Here is a 19,907-nt window from a genome sequence, read left to right as displayed (position 1 = left end):
ATTGCCCAATTTAAACATTTGGTATAATAGTATAGAACCCTAATATATATTACTACAAAATTTCGGTGGTCTATCTCGTTCCCTTCCAGGGGTACAAAATTGCCAAAATATAAACGTAAGCAATACGTTGTATCACGTGTTTGGGTTTTGACCTAATTCATTTCCTTGGATGAGATCCTATTACCTTATATGGTTATATGGCCATGTATAGGAGTCCATTCCCTATTATGAAACATGAGTACATATGTGCAACCCCGGGAATGGTACCTTGGCCCGCCCCTTAAGTTTTAGAAATTGCCAAATTTAAACATTTGGTATCATAGTACTGGACCCTAATATATATATATTACTACAAAATTTGGGTGGTCCACCTCGTTCCCTTTTAGGGGGCATTTTGTTCCGCTTTAGGAGTGAACCTTGCAATCGTCCCGAGTTTGATTCTTGGAAATGTTGAGTTTAACGTCCCCGCGAAAACGGTGAGAAATGATAGGACGAAACATGAACTTACTTGACTGAGGATTGAAGCAGTGACCTCATACACTAGAGACAATCGCTGAGCCATCGTACACGTGTGTTGATTACTATGCAATGGTCCCGAGTTTGATTCTTGGTGTTAGTTTCAGGAAATGTTATCGTCCCACTTGAAACGATGATGAGAAATGAGAAAACATCATAAACTTACTTGCTTGCGGATTGAAGCAGAGATCTCACACATCAGAAATAAGAGCTGAGTCACCATGGCCCATTGAGAAGTTCAGTTTGTTGATTACTATGTCATGGTCCCGAGTTCGATTTTTGTGTTAGTTTAAGAAATGTTGAGTTTAACGTCCCCTTGAAACGATGATGAAAAAATGATAGGAGGAAACATGAACTTACTTCGTTGTGGATTGAAGCGCTGAGCCGCCGTACTCCATTCAGTGCGAACAGTTTCGCGTATGAAAAGAAGACGAGCAGATTATGTTACATTACACATTTCAGTGCGAGCAGTTTATACTAGGTTTATGTTTCATATAGAAAGATAGAAGATCTGCGTTGTCATCTTTTTACTTCGTGTGCAACTTTGACCTTGAAGAAAACCTTGTTGACTCAGTGCAAAGCATTGACGTATACACATAATCTTATTGTTTAGTTGGCTGTATTTAGAGATGAATCAGACATGTAAGGTTGCTGGTTCGAATCTAGTTGTGTTCGCTGTAACTCAGTGCCTGAGCGATACTTACCGAAATTTTTCCAGTGTTGCCAACACTATCAGAATGAATCGATTCATTTAGTCGGAGCAGTTTCGTGACGAAAACTGATTTTTGTTTTGCACACAAAAATTTTTCTGAAACAGAATTTTGTTTGTACATAAAAATTTTTCTGAAACAGAATTTTGTTTGTACATAAAAATTTTTCTGAAACAGTTTTTGTTTTGTACACACAAAAAATTTCTGAAAGAATTTTGTTTTCGTACACAAAAATTTTTTCTGAAAACATTTTTTTTTCGTACACAAAAATTTTCTGAATCAGTTTTTTTTTCGTACACTAAAAATTTTCTGAAACAAAAATTTAGTTTGATTTTTTTTTCCCGCAAAACATTGATTTATTTTACCGGTAAACTGATTCAGAAAAAGAAATTGAAATCGCAGTACAGGAAAAAGAATTTGATTTTAGGATGTGAAATAAAAACACAGAATCATGTTTTTGTACATTTATTTTTAGCATGTGAAGTAGAATACAGAATTTCTTTTTCTTCAAAGGAAGACGTGTCCGTGACGGGTACAAATTCTGTAAAGAGAAAATAAAACATATGAATATACATGGTAATATTTATTTTGTTTCCTGTGAAAGAAGAAAAACAGATTATTAACATCGAACTAACTGATCAAGAGAGAGTGAGGTGAGAAAAGAAACGCAAATGTGACGTACCTGAATTCCTTTTTTTTTTCTCCACGGGTTTCTGCAAGGTGATGTCATCTGAGTTTTTGTTTCCGCTGTGGCCTCGTTGAAGCATGTCCCGTGTTGCGTTGATTCTTTGCCCCGTCTTTGGGAGGTGATGTTGGTGGGATTAGGGAAAAATATGGCTGTTATTCTGTTCTGGCTTTTTTATACCCATAGGGCAATGTCTCGTATGTGTCTGGTATTAATCGGCGTTTTTTATAGTTGAAACTGTACTTCTTTTCTTCAGGTTTTGTGACAAGATGATGATCGTGGGTTCTGTAAATTTTGTGCGGCGTGCTAATGGAGATTTTTTCACTCGATTGATTTATGATCATTTGCTCCAGACTGTTAAAATTTAGCTTTAGACTTGCAGTATAATTGAGTGTGAATCCACGAATTTTGCATACATAACTGGTTGATTTCGTGTCGGGGTTGTAGATTTCCAAGGCGTACTGTTTTGGGCCACCAGACACGAATTTTTTAATGTATGCTTTTGGTCCAATTGATTCCAGTTCATTTGACATTGAACCAAGAAATACTTCTGGTTCTATTGTGGGCTGTGATGGTCGCTGCGTGAATATTACGGAATCTGTATCGAAATATAGTACTCTTTCTTGCAGCAGTTCTAAATATTTGTAGAGTTCCAGACGAGCTTGACACGTTGTAAATGCCCCAAGGACAACATTAGCATTGTGATTTTGTACTGGAACATCATCTTCATACTGCCAATAAAGGTATAACATCGAATCGTTAACAGGTAAAATTTGGTTGACTTTTATATCTGGAGCAGTTAATTTCTGATACAGTTCTTTGGGGTCGTTAATGATGGTCGTTTGGCTGAAATTGTCTCTTATAGCGAGTCGTCCCCAGAAGGCATTCAAACAGAGTTTTGCAAGACTACGACGTGCTGAATTTGTCATTATATTTGCTGCATCTAAAGTTATGCCTTCCCGTTGTTGTACCACTTGAATATACTGCTGCTTTTCTTCTTCGGTGACGCAATTGGCAGGCCATCCAGAAGCTTCCAGCTTAGATTTCAAAAATGTGTTAATGTATTCGCTGAATAATCCGCCAGTCTTGGTTTCTGGATCATATACGGTGATGTCGTAATCCCAAATTTCGTAAATTTCAATGACTTGATACCCAAGTTCAATGGCTTTTTGAATTTCATAGGACACCCATGTTCCTGTTAGGCTTCGTTCACTGTCCGAATGTGTACATTCAGAATCTTGATTTAATGCTGTGGCACAGGCAGCACAAAGTGGAAACAACAACTTCTTATTTGAACGAAATGGCAGCACTGGATGAAACACATTTCTGCTAGGCAAGATCTTCAACTTGACCAATCCGTTGACAGTTTGAATGTCGGGCATTTCTGGATCTCCCTGTAGATATATTCGTGGATGCCCTATTGGATACCGTCCACATTTATTCACATAAGGATACAGGGAGACGATATCCAAGAATTTTATTTCTTCGCCTTCATTTTCATTTGCGACGTGGTACAATTTAATGGCATTAACACGGCCACCATAGAAGCTGTCTCTTGGATTTAATGGTGTCTTATTAGTATAAGGATGTGTGCTTAAAGAAGAGGCCAATGCTGGATTGGATTTTAACACTTGACGAAATTCACATTCCCACATTTCATGTACTTTATATCCCATGGATCGTAATAACTTCATTTTACGCTGTGTTCTCTCGTAGCGATAGTTCATTGTTTCTTCGGAGTTCTCATAAATGGGTTGATCACGGCCTGTAGGGACACATAGAGGACAGCCGTGGAATCTGCACCCTTCAAATTCATACACGTGTTTCTCTTTAGTGTCAGGATCTTTGTAGTAACCGTCCAGATGAAAACCAGCAACATAAACTTCTTTTCCTCTCGCAGCATGTTGAATTGAATGACCCTCTTTTTCCTCCATGTAGGCAAGCCACTGCAAAGCAATCCGTGACTGATTGTTTCTGTGACGGTATCCACGTGCAGGGAGAATGCTAATAGTATTAGGTTTTAAGAAATTTCGTCGAAATACTAAATTGCACGCACTCGCCAAAGTGATAGCCTCCAGGAAAGGATTGACGTGAGTTTCTTGTTCAAAAGTGGTCATGAAAGATATACAAGCCAATCGAAGTACGTTGACGTCCTGGATACAATAGTTCACCAATTCTTTTTGGAAAATAAACGTATCGTTCTGGTGTTCGTTATACCATGTCATGAATTTTTCTCGTTCATCCACTTTCATTTCATCTGCACCATATTAATGGATGTCCGGTAATTTTCCCACATACGTTTGATTTGCAGCAGTATTAAAAAAGTGTGGAAAATATCCTTTGGTCGCTGGTAAATGAAATGCCTTGGATAATTTACTTAAAGCCATTGGCATGAAATTTAAGGAGTCAATAAACGATAAGTGATTCACTTTCATGCTTAAAATTTTTGCTCCGTTCAAGATCAAAGTAGGTTTCAATTCATGTTCTTCCACTAAAGATTTAAGAATAAAATGACCATCATATCCCTTACAGTTATGTGCCAAAGATACAATAAGTTTGATGTTGGGTCTTGGTTGACGTAAATACGCAAGAAAGGCATTGATCGGATCATCTTGAAAAATATGTTCTCGCTGTCCACAAACTTCACACGGATGATGTATATCTTCATCTTGAACACAGTTGTAACATACTTGTTGGGCCACCAGTAAATTGGGCTTATGAATGAACGTGTCTTCATCGAAGAAAGTATCCTGTGTGGCTTCGATATCATAGAAGACAATCATAGCTTTCTTGGCATGTAACACTGATGGAACTCCAGGTTTTAATTGAGTCGTATCAGGCTTCATGTAGCATTGGTGGGTAGACGTAACGTGTTTACGGCACACATTACAAAAATAATCTCTACAATCATGTTTTCTTTCCCCTGTATGGACAAACGAATAAATGCGTAGACATTTGGCACACTGTTTCACCATCTTGCATATTGGCTGGCCTTTATGATATGGTACAGTTAGATGATTTGTATAACATGTTTCACCATAAAATTCACGATTGCATTCTAGGCACTGCTTCTCCGTATTGATCTTACTGCATGGCGGTTTCTGCAAACATTTCTCGCACATGGCCGAACAGTTCTTGACGTGTCTATTAAGATGATCATATTTTTTGTGGCATGCAGCACAATAGTACTTAGTAGAAAAAACGGCTGTTAATGACGTGATGATGTCATAATGTGAATTGATGCACATTAAATAGGATTGGAATCTTGTCTTCGCCACCCGGTCCTTCATACAGAATATCTTCTCCGGAAAAGCTGGTGTATACGGTAAGTTTATAATTTGTCAAGTAGCGTTGCAATTGTCGTAATTCTTCCACGGATCCCCCATGATCTAGATTCACTGATGATCTGGACAAAAGTTCATGTACGGCTGGAATAACAACACACTTGCTCTGGTTGTGATATTGTCTGTACAGTTTCTTGTTCGTATCCTTATATTTCTTTAGGCCAATAGCAATCACAATTGCATACGCTAAACATTTCTTGTCGGTGTTTTTTACTCGTAGAATGCCTTTCTTGCACTTTAATAATTCGTCGTTTGATAAAAGACCTCGACGCATTCTTCCAAATCCACGGGGCACATCCACATGATGAAAATGGACAATGAACGGTTCGTTCATGAGAAAACTATCGTTACTTTGAAGGATGCGATCAAAGGAAGCCCATAAAGTCTCCAGTGTCAAATTACTTGCATGCCGGAAAGATAAATAAAATGGCTTGTTCTTCTCATCGTGGGATAAAATCGATAATCCAACCATCGATGATTCGTCGACGTTTTCCAATAAGTAATCCAACATCTGTTGAAAGGAGGCCTGAACCCACTCCACAATATCGGTGCCACTGGTCGGAGCATTAATTTGAATTTCCAGCATTCGTCCTTCAAGATTAAAACGCCGATAATGTCTATTGATTTCTCGCAAGACAGTAAAGCCAGAAGTAGCCATATTCAAATAGGGAAAAAAGGTAAGGTAAGCAAAAAAGGAATAGGCAAAGAAAACAAATATCTAAAACGAGAGAGAAAAAAAAGCACGAATTAAAAATGAATTCAGAGATCACTACGTTATCAAAATGACTACACGATTAATCCTAAAAGAATTATCATATCTCAAATAGTTTTACTGTTAAAATTTTTATTGTCGTCATACTGGAAATCAAACCCGGGACTAACATGTAAATGACCTAAGTTTCTGTAGTGATAACAAAGAATGAATGAAATTGTTTTTCTAACTGTGCTGAAAGAATCATTGTAGTAAGCATTTTTCCTCTGACACTGAACTTTAAAACATATGACGAACATGAAACGAAAACAAAATCTCATGCGCTTGCTTTTCTCGAGCTAAGGCAAGAAAGACTCGAATTCGTTTCTCGGCGGGAGATCAGATCCCACATTAAACTGCAAGTCCACGTCTCACGTTGTAGGGAACAAATTCGTGCGTAGTTTCTTTGTTTACTTTCAGAAACTGAGCTAAGTGGTTAGCGTTACGCAACTCTGGCCCGGGTTCAACACCCAGTATGCGCTCAAATTCAACATTAAGCTGTATTCCTAGCACCCCACTACTGAAGGGACGCTAAACCAAAATCAACAATTTTCTCGCGCCTACTTCTAATGTGCGGGATTCCTAATTCGATCCCCGGTCAAGTTATTCTTCCATTTGCTAAATATTTCATGTTAAAATAAAAACAGTGATAACAATGTTATCCTTATGCAAAAGCACTCCATTGATATTAAGAAAACGCGGTTGATACTTACCTCAAATTCAAGGAACGGAGTAAAGTCACGCTGACACAAGAGGTACACCTACGTTCATTCAAGATCTTCGTGGAAGTAGAACTTCAAAAATGAAATTAAGAATTTTATTTAGGTCTGAAACGGTTCAACTATAAAGTGACAACACTATCAGCCAATCAGAAACGAGGAAAATGAATCAATGACATCACGGAGAACCAATGAAAACACAGCTTTCATCATGTATCATGAGCCGAAACGTGATGTAAGAAGCAATCTGATTGGTTGTGACATTATTCACGTTTTTTCTCCTTACACATCAATCGTTACGACATCTAGTATCGCAATTTTGATAATGACATCATACCGTTGACTCGTTAGTTTCTTACGACATTCAAATTACCACATCTAAAATGTGATTCATTTTTCTTAAACTTGATTGAAAAAATGTAACACTCATCGATATGTTACGAAACTGTCTTTGACATAAATGTAAAGTTGAGCTTTAAAAGTCCGTCAGCTGAGAAAAAAATGCTGATGTAGTATAAGCAGATTCTGCAATTTCACAATAACAAGCTTCTATGCGTAACAACGAGCAGAAATGTGTAGTAATGTAACATAATCTGTTCATGTTCTTTTTCATACGCAAAAATTGCTTGCACTGAAATTGGCATGGTGCCTCAGCGTTTTTTTTTTCTGATGTGTGAGGTCTCTGCTTCAATCCGCAAGCAAGTAAGTTTATGATGTTTTCTCATTTCTCATCATCGTTTCAAGTGGGACGATAACATTTCCTGAAACTAACACCAAGAATCAAACTCGGGACCATTGCATAGTAATCAACACACGTGTACGATGGCTCAGCGATTGTCTCTAGTGTATGAGGTCACTGCTTCAATCCTCAGTCAAGTAAGTTCATGTTTCGTCCTATCATTTCTCACCGTTTTCGCGGGGACGTTAAACTCAACATTTCCAAGAATCAAACTCGGGACGATTGCAAGGTTCACTCCTAAAGCGGAACAAAATGCCCCCTAAAAGGGAACGAGGTGGACCACCCAAATTTTGTAGTAATATATATATATATTAGGGTCCAGTACTATGATACCAAATGTTTAAATTTGGCAATTTCTAAAACTTAATGGGCGGGCCAAGGTACCATTCCCGGGGTTGCACATATGTACTCATGTTTCATAATAGGGAATGGACTCCTATACATGGCCATATAACCATATAAGGTAATAGGATCTCATCCAAGGAAATGAATTAGGTCAAAACCCAAACACGTGATACAACGTATTGCTTACGTTTATATTTTGGCAATTTTGTACCCCTGGAAGGAAACGAGATAGACCACCGAAATTTTGTAGTAATATATATTAGGGTTTTATACTATTATACCAAATGTTTAAATTGGGCAATTTCCAAAATTTAAGGGGTGGGCCAAGGCACTCCTGCCGGGGTGCACAAATGTACCTATGTCTTACAATAGAAAATAAACACCTGTATACACCCATATAACTATATAAGGTAATAGGACCTCATCCAAGGGAATAAAATGAGCCAAAAACCCAAACATGTGGTTGTACTAAAATTTTGACAATTTTGTACCCCTAAAAGGGAACGAAGTGGACCACCGAAATTTATAGTGATCTATATTAGGGTTTTATACTATTATACCAAATGTTTAAATTGGTCAATTTCCAAAATTTAAGGGGTGGGCCAAGGCACTCCTGCCAAATTTTTAAAGGGGTGCACAAATGTACCTATGTCTTACAATAGAAAATAAACACCTGTATACACCCATATAACTATATAAGGTAATAGGACCTCATCCAAGGGAATAAAATGAGCCAAAACCCAAACATGTGGTTGTACTAAAATTTTGGCAATTTTGTACCCCTAAAAAGGGAACGAAGTGGACCACCCAAATTTACAGTAATACATACTAGGGTTCTATACTATTGTACCAAAATGTTTAAATTGGGCAATTTCCAAAAATTGAAGGGGTGGGCCAAGGTACACCTCCCAAAAATTTCAAGGGGTGCACCAATATACCCATGTCTTATGAAAGGTAATGAATCCCTGTATATGCCCATATAACCATATAGGATAATAATACCTCATCAAAGGGGATAAATTAGGTCAAAAACCCCCGAAATTTGAATTTTTGGCAATTTTTTACTCATAAAAGGGAACGACATAGACACCCAATACTGATAGAGGTACATACTGTGGTCCTAGGCTACCACACCCAATTTTTAGATTTGGCAATTTCCAAAATTTAAGGGGTGGTCCTATGTACCCCTGCCAAAATCTAGAGGGGTGGTCCTAAGTACCCCTAGGTCATTGACACGGGCCAGGGACCATGGGTCCTGGGGGGTGGTCCTATGTACCCCTGCCAAAATTTAGGGGGTGGTCCTAGGTACCCCTAGGTCATTGACCCCGGCCAGGGACCATGGGTCCTGAGGCAGGGACCCAGGGGCCAAAAAGTTAGGCAAAGTGGGGCCAATACTACTACAAACACCGTGAGTGGATTTCCTCGGGGTTCTTCCGTTTCCTCTCACATTCTTCGTTCCACTGTTTCATTCATTTCTCTTCATCACCGTTTCCTTTAGCTTATCCGGCATAATCATGGGACGTAAAACTCAAAAATTTCATTTTTCATTTTTTCAGCTTTTCTATCGTTTTTTGTGCGTTGTACGGAGTGAAGTGGAACTAGCAGGTTGCTTAAAGTACGAGCTGGCTGCTAGACCACCTTCACTTTTCGATGGTTTAGCAATGCGTAAAGGAAACATGGGGTTGGATGCTGAAGAACGGCTGTTACAAACCCGTCCCAAGCGAGCTACACGAAACAACAGATAATGTCTTACCTATCATCTACACTTGTAAATCTGGATGCGAAGGAGACTGAATTGTCTGAGAAGTAGTCTACGCTGTACTAATATGTGTGGATACTGAAACCAGCCACGGATACAAGAACCGAACATATTCATTGTTCAAACTACATAGACAATGAAACAATAGACGCTGGTGTAATATGTAAATATTTAAAACAATGTTATAGAATAACAGTAGTTGTGAATGCTCTGATTTCTATAACAAAATACTATGTACTATCAGTGTGTTTTTCGGCTGTCATGGTGTGACTCAAATTTAGGACATTACTAATATATAGTTTCAGTAAACTCCGTTTTAGTTAGTATATCCAAACTACATATTTAATTATAATTATTCTACTGTAAAGATGTTTGCAAAAACTTGTAATTTTGCTTTTAACCTCACTATCATAGCACATAATTCAATTTAAGTGGACAAGAAGAACTAAATTATGCTTTTATTTTAAGTTAACCTTCCAGTTATGTAATCTCGTCTAAAAATTATAACTTGCCCGAGAAATAGCTTTATCGGACTTCAACTTTCAAAGCTACACTCCAAAACGCTAATAGCCAAGATGGCGTCAGTTTTTCAAAATTGCAGCTTGTCCCCAAAATGGATGCTTGGAACCTTAAGTATGTTAATTAGAACACTTCTCAGGATATTTCCACCAACTTTCAACATGTTTTTTCGAAATGAACGGATCAAGGCCTAATTTATGAAGCTTTAGATGCGGCAGCCATATTAGAAATGGCCGCCATATTGGATGGTGCAAACGTTGGAGCTGCCACGACTTTTGACGGATGTTGGTTAAGGTCTTATCTACCAAGTTTCAAAAATTTATTAATTTTTTGTATATTTCACTAAAGTTTTACACCTACAGACTCGTCTTTAACCCTACAGCGTCACAATAAATTTAATAAGAGATTACGGCTTGCTGGACATAAAATTGAATATCTCCGTTAGAGATACAAGAACGTAAGTGGACTCGTTGTAAATCTCTTGAAGCGGCAAATAGCAATTACTTGAACATATTTTCTCGTAGTACCCTTTTCCAAGTTATTTACAGTTAAATCTCAAAAATCAGAAGAAGAATTTATTTTATTTTTACTTTGAGGTCCTCTATTTGAAAGCAATGCCGATGTAAGACAAGTAGCCGTTATAAATAACAATTTTCAATGTGTTTTCTGCAAAATAAAGCAATAACGAAGTCCCTATCTTAAAATGCAAAGTAGATATACGTTTTAAAGTTTAAGAGATGAATTCGGTTGGTTGCCATATTGATGACGTTATATCTCGGTTTCCCCAAGCGGGATTTTTTGGGAATTGAGTGAATTTGGGAATTTTGAGTGAGTTGAATAGGATAACATTCTGAACATCTCCACCAATTTTCAGCTTGTTTATCAAAATATCCGGGTTGGATCTTTTTTTTTTGTCTAATTTTCCTGGACTATTAGTTCCGTATTAGTCTTAGCATAATTTGCTACCACAAGACAACGCAAAATACGCAATATTCTTTTTAGTAATGTGCTGATGCAAAAATTTGCGGAGTAGATTCCAAAATGCAAAATTGACGTTATTGTAACTATTTCACTAAATCAAGATGTGGTATCAAATATCACTTACTAAAATACAAATGATGTACGCCGTGGCATGAGTCTTTCAAAACATTTCTTGCTTTAATATAAAGATTATCTATGTTCTTAATCGATATATAACCGCATTAATGCTAAATATATCATAGCCTAAGAAGTCTTTATTCGAAAATTTGTTATTTTTCTGTAAATCGGGTATTTATCTAAATGGACTACTTTTCAATGGCCAGTAATTGTCATCTTAGGACACATTACGTAATACCTTGCTTCAATAAAACTCGAAATACACAATTTAGTTTGCAATTATACGGCATACCAGTTCTAATGATTATTTGCATTTATGGCGTTTCGTTATTGTACAGAGAATTTTCCTCCAGGTGCAACATTCCGTACCAGTCTTCGCTTTATTCTACGCTCAGCACTGCAACTAAAAAAAAAAAAAAAAAGAATAAAATTATTAGCGCCAGTGGCGTATTTAAGGGGGATTCCGGGCTTAAGCCCTCTCGAAATTTTATATACTATATTAAAGTAAATGAAATATCTTGCAGAATTTTCACATTTCCAGGACTAAAGTTAGCAAAGCCCCAACCGAAACAAAATCGTAAATACACCACTGATAACTGCTATAGGAATAATCGCAAACTAAATCGCAAATTTAGCGTTCGGTTGAATCTAACCTTTAGGCCGCACCTCCATTGCTTCCGAATGCGATTGCTAATGCGAATGCGAATTTCCCAGCACGTATAAATAAATAGGAGTGCCTCGACTAGTTCCGACCTGCGAATTGCGAAAACCGACGAAAAGATGCGAATGCGAACGATCCCAACATGTTGGGATTGTTCGACCGAACTCCTGCGAACGGAGAGTCGTCTGGAGGGAAATTGAGCGCTACGTGAGAGAAGAAAGTTTGTTTTGGGTGAAAGCAGACGACGTTGCGAGGTGCGGAGAAAAAAATAAAACTAAAAATGGAAATAGATATTGATGCTTTAACAAATTGTGTATTTGAGAAAGTTCCATTGTGAACCAAGCTGATCCAGATTATCAAAAACGACAAATCGTGAACAAATTATGGGTAGATGTAAGTAAAGAACTTGGTTTGCAATGTATATATATAATTTTCTTTGTTTTCTGTTTAAAATATGAAGATTTAGTTAATACACGAACCGCAACTTTTTATTCAATTTATATTTTCTCTTCGTTTCTTAAATAATTATTTTACGAATACATGTAATTATTCACTAATATGTGTGAAACAGCAAAAATGGGTTTTTTACTCCTGGAGAAAATTTTCTTAGAAAGTTGGTTGATTTTGCAATCTCTAATTTTATTTAATTAATTTATTTTAAAGTGAAGATAGCGGTTACCACAGAAGCATAATAATAATAGGAGCGACATTCACTCTATTTTGCACACAAAGGAAATTTTATTATTATTATTATTATTATTATTATTATTATTATTATTATTATTATTATTATTATTATTATTATTATTATTATTATTATTATTGCTCTGAAAACATTAAGATATGAATTTTAAAGCAAAAATATATCACATTGAAGGTTTGAAAGAAACATTGCAACTTGATTCGCATTCACAAAACTTCGGATGTTGTAAAGACACATGAATTCGCAGTTCGCGTTCGCTTTCGCGTTCGCAGACGCATTCGGATGCAATGGAGGTGCGGCCTTAGAGAAATTCCTCACGGGACGGGAAATAAAAACAAATTTTAGGGGCTACATCAAAATTTGTTTCTTCTAGAGAATCTCAGCTGTATTGCCTCATTCCTGGCAGTTTATTTCATCGCAACACAAAATGTGCTCTTTAGTTTGTGATAATCATTATAACATGTGGAATTGTTTTCTCCAGCTATGTGATAATCATTATAGCATGTGGTGTTGTTTTCTCCAGCTACATTGCGGTCCTTACAATTTTCTGATGACAGGTACGAAATGTGGTCTGTAAATTTGCCTGCTGGGAATAACGTTTCTGAGAAGATTGAGAAAGTGAATTGCTAATGAATAACCACTTGAATATATGCGGGACGGCGAGTTGCACTGAAGTCGTTTTGAGCTAGTGGAAGATTGTTTACGTGTAATTTCAAAATATAGAACTTTTCTATTCTGAAAACATTTGTGGAGGCATTGCATATGTGAAATACAGATTCTGTGCACATTATTGGATCGTTATTTTGTATTTATGTGGTTGTTGTGAGGAAGACAAATTCGGTGAAATAGAGCGTGGAACTGTTAAGTGATAGTGCGACCTATAATTGTAACCTCCTTGACTTCTTTAAAGGACGACCGAGATGAGTTCTGGTGATTTTTATATACGATATTATGTGGGCCATAAAGGCAAGTTTGGACATGAATTTTTGGAGTTCGAATTCAGGCCCGATGGCAAGTTGCGTTATGCTAACAACTCCAACTACAAGAACGACACTATGATCAGGAAGGAAGCATATGTTCATAGGTGTGTAATGGATGAGTTGAAGCGAATAATTGAAGATTCAGAAATCATGCAAGAAGATGACTCAGTTTGGCCGCAACCGGATCGAGTTGGAAGACAGGAATTGGAGATCGTTATTGGGGATGAGCATATATCTTTTACTACTTCCAAAATTGGTTCTCTTGTTGATGTTAACCAGTCGAGGGATCCAGAAGGCCTGCGGTGCTTTTACTATTTGGTACAAGATTTAAAATGTTTAGTGTTCTCGCTGATTGGGTTGCATTTTAAGATCAAGCCAATCTAAGTGTCAAAGGACAGAGTGAGTAATTTTGGAACTAAGGAGTATCTTGAAATTATCATTGAAATTGTAATTACGTGTTTAGATTCCTGACATACAAATATAAGCAAAGAACGAAGGTTAACAGTGATTGACTCAAGAGTATTGGCGTTACTTTTTAGTTTACAGAAATGGTATTACTATCACGGAAATAAACTGTAGGAGCTCTGTCCTGAGTGTGTTTTTAAAGGTGATACTATTTGCCTGTTAATTCTGTTTATTTACTAGTATTTTAAGACAATGTAACTCAACCATTTTATTTTCAGAACAATATATTTTTCGTATAGGATTAAAACTTATATCGTCTAAAACAACTAGTACTCGATTACTTCCTTGATTTGAATGAATTGCTTATAATACACTCTTTTCAACACCACATCTTAAGTTTGACTTGTTTTAAATATAATATAAGATAAAGGCAGCATACTAACGATCATCATCTTGCTGGTATATTTAACTTTTTGTCGTCGTAGTTGCGCTATAGAATGCAATGAAGATACCGGTTTATTTGCTGATGTAACTTTTTTTGGGGGGAGGAGGGAGGGAAGAGGTTCAGTTTAACTCGTAACATTTATTTATTTTTTATTTTGGAATGATTATAAGTATACCTTTGATTTGTGAATGTAGTGGTTAAAATGTATGTCACGTTCTGATGTGGTTTATATTCTTCCACTCAGTATGGTTCTCTAGGACACACGCATGTATTGAAAATGTTCATTTTTACGTGAAAAGGGAGCACTATAAAGTGTCGATTCAATAAGTTGTATTTTTGCCAACACAATAAAGTATAGCCATTTCATTTAAAAAATACATTTATTTTCGGAACTACCCTGATACAACAACGTCTTTATCCTAAGTAGCTGGTTCTAATGAACTTATTCTTTTGAATGAATTAGCTATACTGTATTCTTCTCCAACGTCTGGCGTGGGAGACCCGGGTTCGATTCCCGGTGGAGCTCAGGTGGTTCGGATTCCACGTTAATCAATAGGTCCACGTCACATATAGCCTCGCTGCTGAACGGGACGTTAAACTTAAAATCAATTCAACAGGGTTGGCTGGTTTAAACCATGGTTTAAACCAAGGTTTAAACCAGCTGGTTTTTTCAAAAAAACCAACTGGTTTAAACCAAAAAACGAAAATGTTCGTAAAAGTGTAAGTGTTTGTAAAATCTTGATGAACACACATTTGTGGGTTATCACGTTTCACTCCCGCATATTATTCGTATTATATTCGGACCTAAATTCCCCATTCATTACTCAAAAAGATTATACTACAGAAGCAACTTTTTTTTATGTAAGTTTATAAATATTTGTTTTGTGATTTTTTTTTTGTAGTTATTATTGTTATGTAATTGCAATCAAAGAAACATTCTAAATATTGTTTTGTTTCAATATTTACTATTGATAAAATACATCGAAATGCCGTACTTTGTGTGTGGGGGAGAGGGTCATACAGACCCCACGAGAGGCATTTAGTGAAATGAGAAGTATTTTCGATATCTATTTATGTATAAATGAGTCTGAGCCAAAGTAGACTCAAATAATTCGTATCTTTGTGATATGCAAATTAAGTCGTTGTATTTCTTTAATTTGGACCAATAAAAGTCGTTGTTAACTAACTTGAATTAAATTAGTTCTTCTGTACTCCGTAGTACTTTGAAATTGTCCATATGTAATTCAGTATAATGGTTTCACTTGTGCAACTGTTTATCTTTTTGTCCTTCTGAAATGACTCTTGAGAGCTATATTAAGAAGCATGTAAAGATCAGTACGACGTATTTTTATCAGGATTCCTTCGTGAGTGAGTCGGCAGACATATCGCATTTGTGGCCAATTAGTCCTGGTTCCGAGTTCAAATGGAGGACAATTTCTCTCGGATGTAACTCGAGAAGCAGTTTCTATTCCGCTCTAAGCTTATGTGACCCCTTCCAGCATAACCCGGCTGTTGCATAATAACATCAAGGCGAAACAAACTTATTTCTGTCCATATAGGATATGAATATATAGAGCAAATTATTTAAACCAAATAAACCTGGTTTAAACCAAAAAAACCGTTTTTTTTGGTTTTTTTAATAAAAACCATGGTTTTTGCCAACCCTGCAATTCAACTCTTCTCCAACGTGGCTTTTTATGCATAAATAACTAGCTGTAAACAAGAGTAACTGTTACTTTGTATGAAGAATTACCTGTTTACGTACGGTAGTAATTTAATTCCTTCTGGACAGTGATTTCGGTTGTGCACCTACAAGCATTTTAAGTTCCTAAGTTGGTCGTCTGTTTTTAGCAAAATTTTGAAAATTTACCGGGGAGAAATGGATAATATGTTCGTTTGTGTGAGTTTAACACGTTAGCTGCCAGGGGTGAATTTTGTTGTTTACCGGTAGTGTGCCAAACGTACGTACTTACATTATATTTGTTTTGTTCATATTTTTTAAACATAATGGTACTCCTGAAATATAACCTAAGGCGATGTATTGAATTCGCGCGCGTGAAACTTGGGGGTCCGATCGAACCTACTTGTGTATTTTTTTGTTTATGAGCTAGGGGATAAATTACAGTTGAATTGGCAACTCTGTTTGATAGCCATTTGATCATTATTATATAAAGGAGCTAGCTAGCTTTGTATAAGAAGTTGGTGAGTTCCTGCTGCTTTTAGTGCTAATAAGTAGTTTCTTTGTGTAATGAAAAACGAAGAAATATGTGCAGAACTTAATGTCATTTGAAGTAACAATATAGTGATCTAGACCTTTCTGAAAATTCAACAAATTGACGGGGACTTCACAATACTGGCATCTTGTTAAAATAAATTAGAGTAAGTCATTCAAAAAGCAACACGTAGGTCTGATCGGCCCTACAGAAACAGCAAATGCTTGTTAATTGATATTCAGCGCCTCTAGCGGCGTTAATCAGCAACATCTAACAAAAAAAAAAAAAATTACAGCATAAATATCTCCTATATTGTATGTGATAGAAACACTACAGATCATTAACACTAGAGGCAGCACTTTAAAATACAAGTACTGTAAGGACAACTCGACAAATTAAAAATCGTGGGTCCGATCGGATCTACGAAGACATTTTCTTAGATCACTCCAGTAGGTCCGATCGGACCCACATGGCAGCTAACGTGTTAAACTATTAATGCTATAGCTACTGAAGGAATTAATGCTATCTGATCCATGACCACAACTAGCAAATTAAATCCAGGAATGTGTCAAAATATTTAATAATACTGAAATTTTCAATGGAAAGCCTCACCGTTGTTAGCGAAATCACGTCTCATATTTCCCATTACATAATTAAAACATTTCATTTTCGGTCCTAAACCTTACCTTTAACATTCTTAAAACAAAATACATAAACCATACCATGAAGAATAGTTTGTAGCAAATATAATACCTTCAACTTCACGACTTTTTCTGTTACACAGCTGATGTATCACTTTCAGAGATAGCTAGTTCAAAGTATATGTGACATTTTTTAGATTTTTAAAAATAAAATAATCTAACATCAGTTGAGCCATTTGTCCTCAATGCAATCATCCGTTACGCATATTGGAGTCACCTTAATTCCTTTAAATATCCAGCATGTTACATCGTTTTCAATAGAACTGTAAGAAACTGTAACCAAACTTAATAGACAAAAATTTTGGTTTCTTTAGTAACGCATCGGTGTTCAACGTAAGGAGAGGAGTTTCTAATGAGTTGTAGTAAGTTTGGTGGTGTTCCTTACAGTTCCATTAAAGAAGATGCAATACATCGGTATATTTAAATGGATTCGAATAAGTTCAATATGTAACTGAAATGTTTTATTTCTTCGATTTAACATCCCATGATTATGTTCTTTAGACTAAGGAAACATGATTGTGAAATTCATTTTCTTGTGCTCTTCCATCGGAAATCGAACCCGAGACCACGTGCACCATAGAGAGACACGCTGGTTACTATACCAGCGGAAAGGATGAGTTCCAGGATTTGAAGAAAAACGGGTATTTTTGAAGAAACCCAACCTACCTGGGCTCATGTGGGTTTTTTCGGGTTTAATTGTTTTTTTTTCGAAATATTTCCATGTCTTTGGGGTAAAAATGTTAAAATATGATTTACATTTCAAGATTGTCATTGTCACAACTTGCAACAATTTTCTATTCACTGCTGTTTTGAAAAAATGTCCGCCATTTTGAAATTTTATATTTGATAGCCGAAAAAATCTATAAAGCAAATTTAGAATGTCTTGTGCTTCTACCCTCAAAATTTCGACTTATAAAGTCCGAAAGTTGCACCCTGTATCATGGATACCCGCTATTTTGAATAATGGCCGTCATTTTAAAATTTTATGCCGCCAAAATATATACAGCTGATTTAATCTCTCTGCTTCTACTTTGAAAATTTTAACTTGAAAGATCGAAAACTGCCCTTTGTAGTGTGGATATCCGATATTTTGGAAAAAAAAAAAAAAGAAAGAAAGAAAGCGCGCCATTTTGTAATTTTACGTTGGTATGCCGTAAAAATCTATACAGAAAATTTAGTGCCTCCAGCTTGTATCCTGAATTTTAAAAGACCAAAAGTTGAACAGTGTGTGGCACAGGCACACAAACGAACAAATGTAGATCGAGTCATCCCAGGAGCCTGTGACGTTCGCCAAATATGAATACCAAATAGCTATATTAATTTAAGACATAATTCACCAAATGTCTTATATGAAATAAATATTTTTCAACGTAAAATAAATGGTTTTATTGTTGAAGTTCACTTTCGACGCTGAAAATTAATTTAAAACAATTAACAAAGATAGACCTATAATTCATATTTTATTAAAGTAAATGTTTCAAAATATCAAATGAAATTAAATATCTTCCAGCGTAAAATAAATAGTTTTATTGTTGAAGTATTCACTTCCGATGCCTTGTGGGTTCAATTGCGGGAATTTCCCGAACACTTCTTTCACGAGGGGTTTTCCTTGAAAATGCAGCTTGCTTTACTGTACATCGAAACTTCCATTAATACTGAAGTTTGAATTCAGCACTTAAAATAGTAAGCGTTACCTAGTCTTCGGAGCTCCGAGCATTAAGTTTCTTAATTTTGACAAGAATTTTTACGCTATTGCTGGTGTTGATTCTACAGAATGCTTAGTTGAAGGGTAGCAACAACTGAACTGTTGTTGGAAAACCTAATTTTACTGAATATTTTTGTTACCGTAAAAGGTAAGAAATAATACTAATAGTTTTACTAATGTGTTTACATATTTACTGTTAGTGCCGGCACCTATGACCTTAAACCCGTCAACGTATGAGGGATAACGTCCCTTGGCGGCGCAGATTCAGGAAGCACATTATTCACGGAAAGTATTTTCTAAAATACAAAATTGCTCATGTTACTTCAAATAGGCTATAAGCATAATCCACACATTAATTTGTTCTCTAATTATCTCAAGCTGAGTTTTTAAAATTCATTCATTCAGTGCATTCAGAACTTTATAAAGGTCTTATGTTGAATGTTGTTGACTACCTTAACATGAAAGCATATATTTCGCCCAAAGAAAGTTCAAAATCTGATAAAAATAACTTTCAATGTGATCACCTTAGTTGTACCAATAATATACTAACAGAAAGATCAAAAACCCAGGTGGGTCCAACCCCCAAAAAAACCGTTTTTTTTTGTCGGGCTGGGCCGACTTGGGCAAACCCTGATAAGTTCAATATGTGTAATTAGCTGAAAGCACCCATTGTTGCCGGATCTTAATTCAGAACCTAGATAAAATAAAGGGAAGGAAAAGATCGTCTTCATTGTATTCCTGGATGTTCATCCCCTGCTGTTATGTAATCCCGCACAACCAAGACGTAATGTTCGTTAGACACAGAGGCGGCCTTCTTGGAAACCTGTAGAAACGTACGTACATTTTCACCCTCTAAACTTCAGTTTGGCAAGCCGAAAGTCGAAAACACTGGTTCGTATGATTTCATGT

At 36.3% G+C, this 19,907-nt stretch overlaps 1 protein-coding gene and 1 long non-coding RNA gene across 2 annotated transcripts; one reads left to right on the top strand and one right to left on the bottom strand.

Moving 5' to 3' along the window:
- Window positions 1-1,675: 1,675 nt before the first annotated feature.
- LOC145685016 (uncharacterized) lies at window positions 1,676-2,375 on the bottom strand. Its single transcript, XR_014131443.1, has 2 exons — window positions 1,909-2,375; window positions 1,676-1,767 (listed from the first exon to the last, which is right to left on the bottom strand). It is a non-coding gene; the product is annotated as an uncharacterized LOC145685016 (long non-coding RNA).
- Window positions 2,376-13,059: 10,684 nt separating this feature from the next.
- On the top strand, window positions 13,060-14,754 carry mago (mago, exon junction complex subunit). Its single transcript, XM_081758384.1, has one exon. The coding sequence runs from the start codon at window positions 13,470-13,472 to the stop codon at window positions 13,911-13,913; it is 444 nt and encodes a 147-aa protein (XP_081614510.1). The 5' UTR covers window positions 13,060-13,469; the 3' UTR covers window positions 13,914-14,754.
- Window positions 14,755-19,907: the final 5,153 nt, after the last annotated feature.

Source organism: Thermobia domestica, chromosome 5, assembly GCF_964235325.1.
Source record: "Thermobia domestica chromosome 5, izTheDome1.hap1.1, whole genome shotgun sequence".
Taxonomy (NCBI): domain Eukaryota; kingdom Metazoa; phylum Arthropoda; class Insecta; order Zygentoma; family Lepismatidae; genus Thermobia; species Thermobia domestica.
The sequence above is the reverse complement of the archived record's forward strand: the minus strand, read 5'-3'. Positions and strand labels throughout refer to the sequence as shown.

Excerpts from the sequence above, each read along its gene's own strand:
- mago (XM_081758384.1), top strand. The coding sequence starts at position 13,470 with ATGAGTTCTGGTGATTTTTATATACGATATTATGTGGGCCATAAAGGC.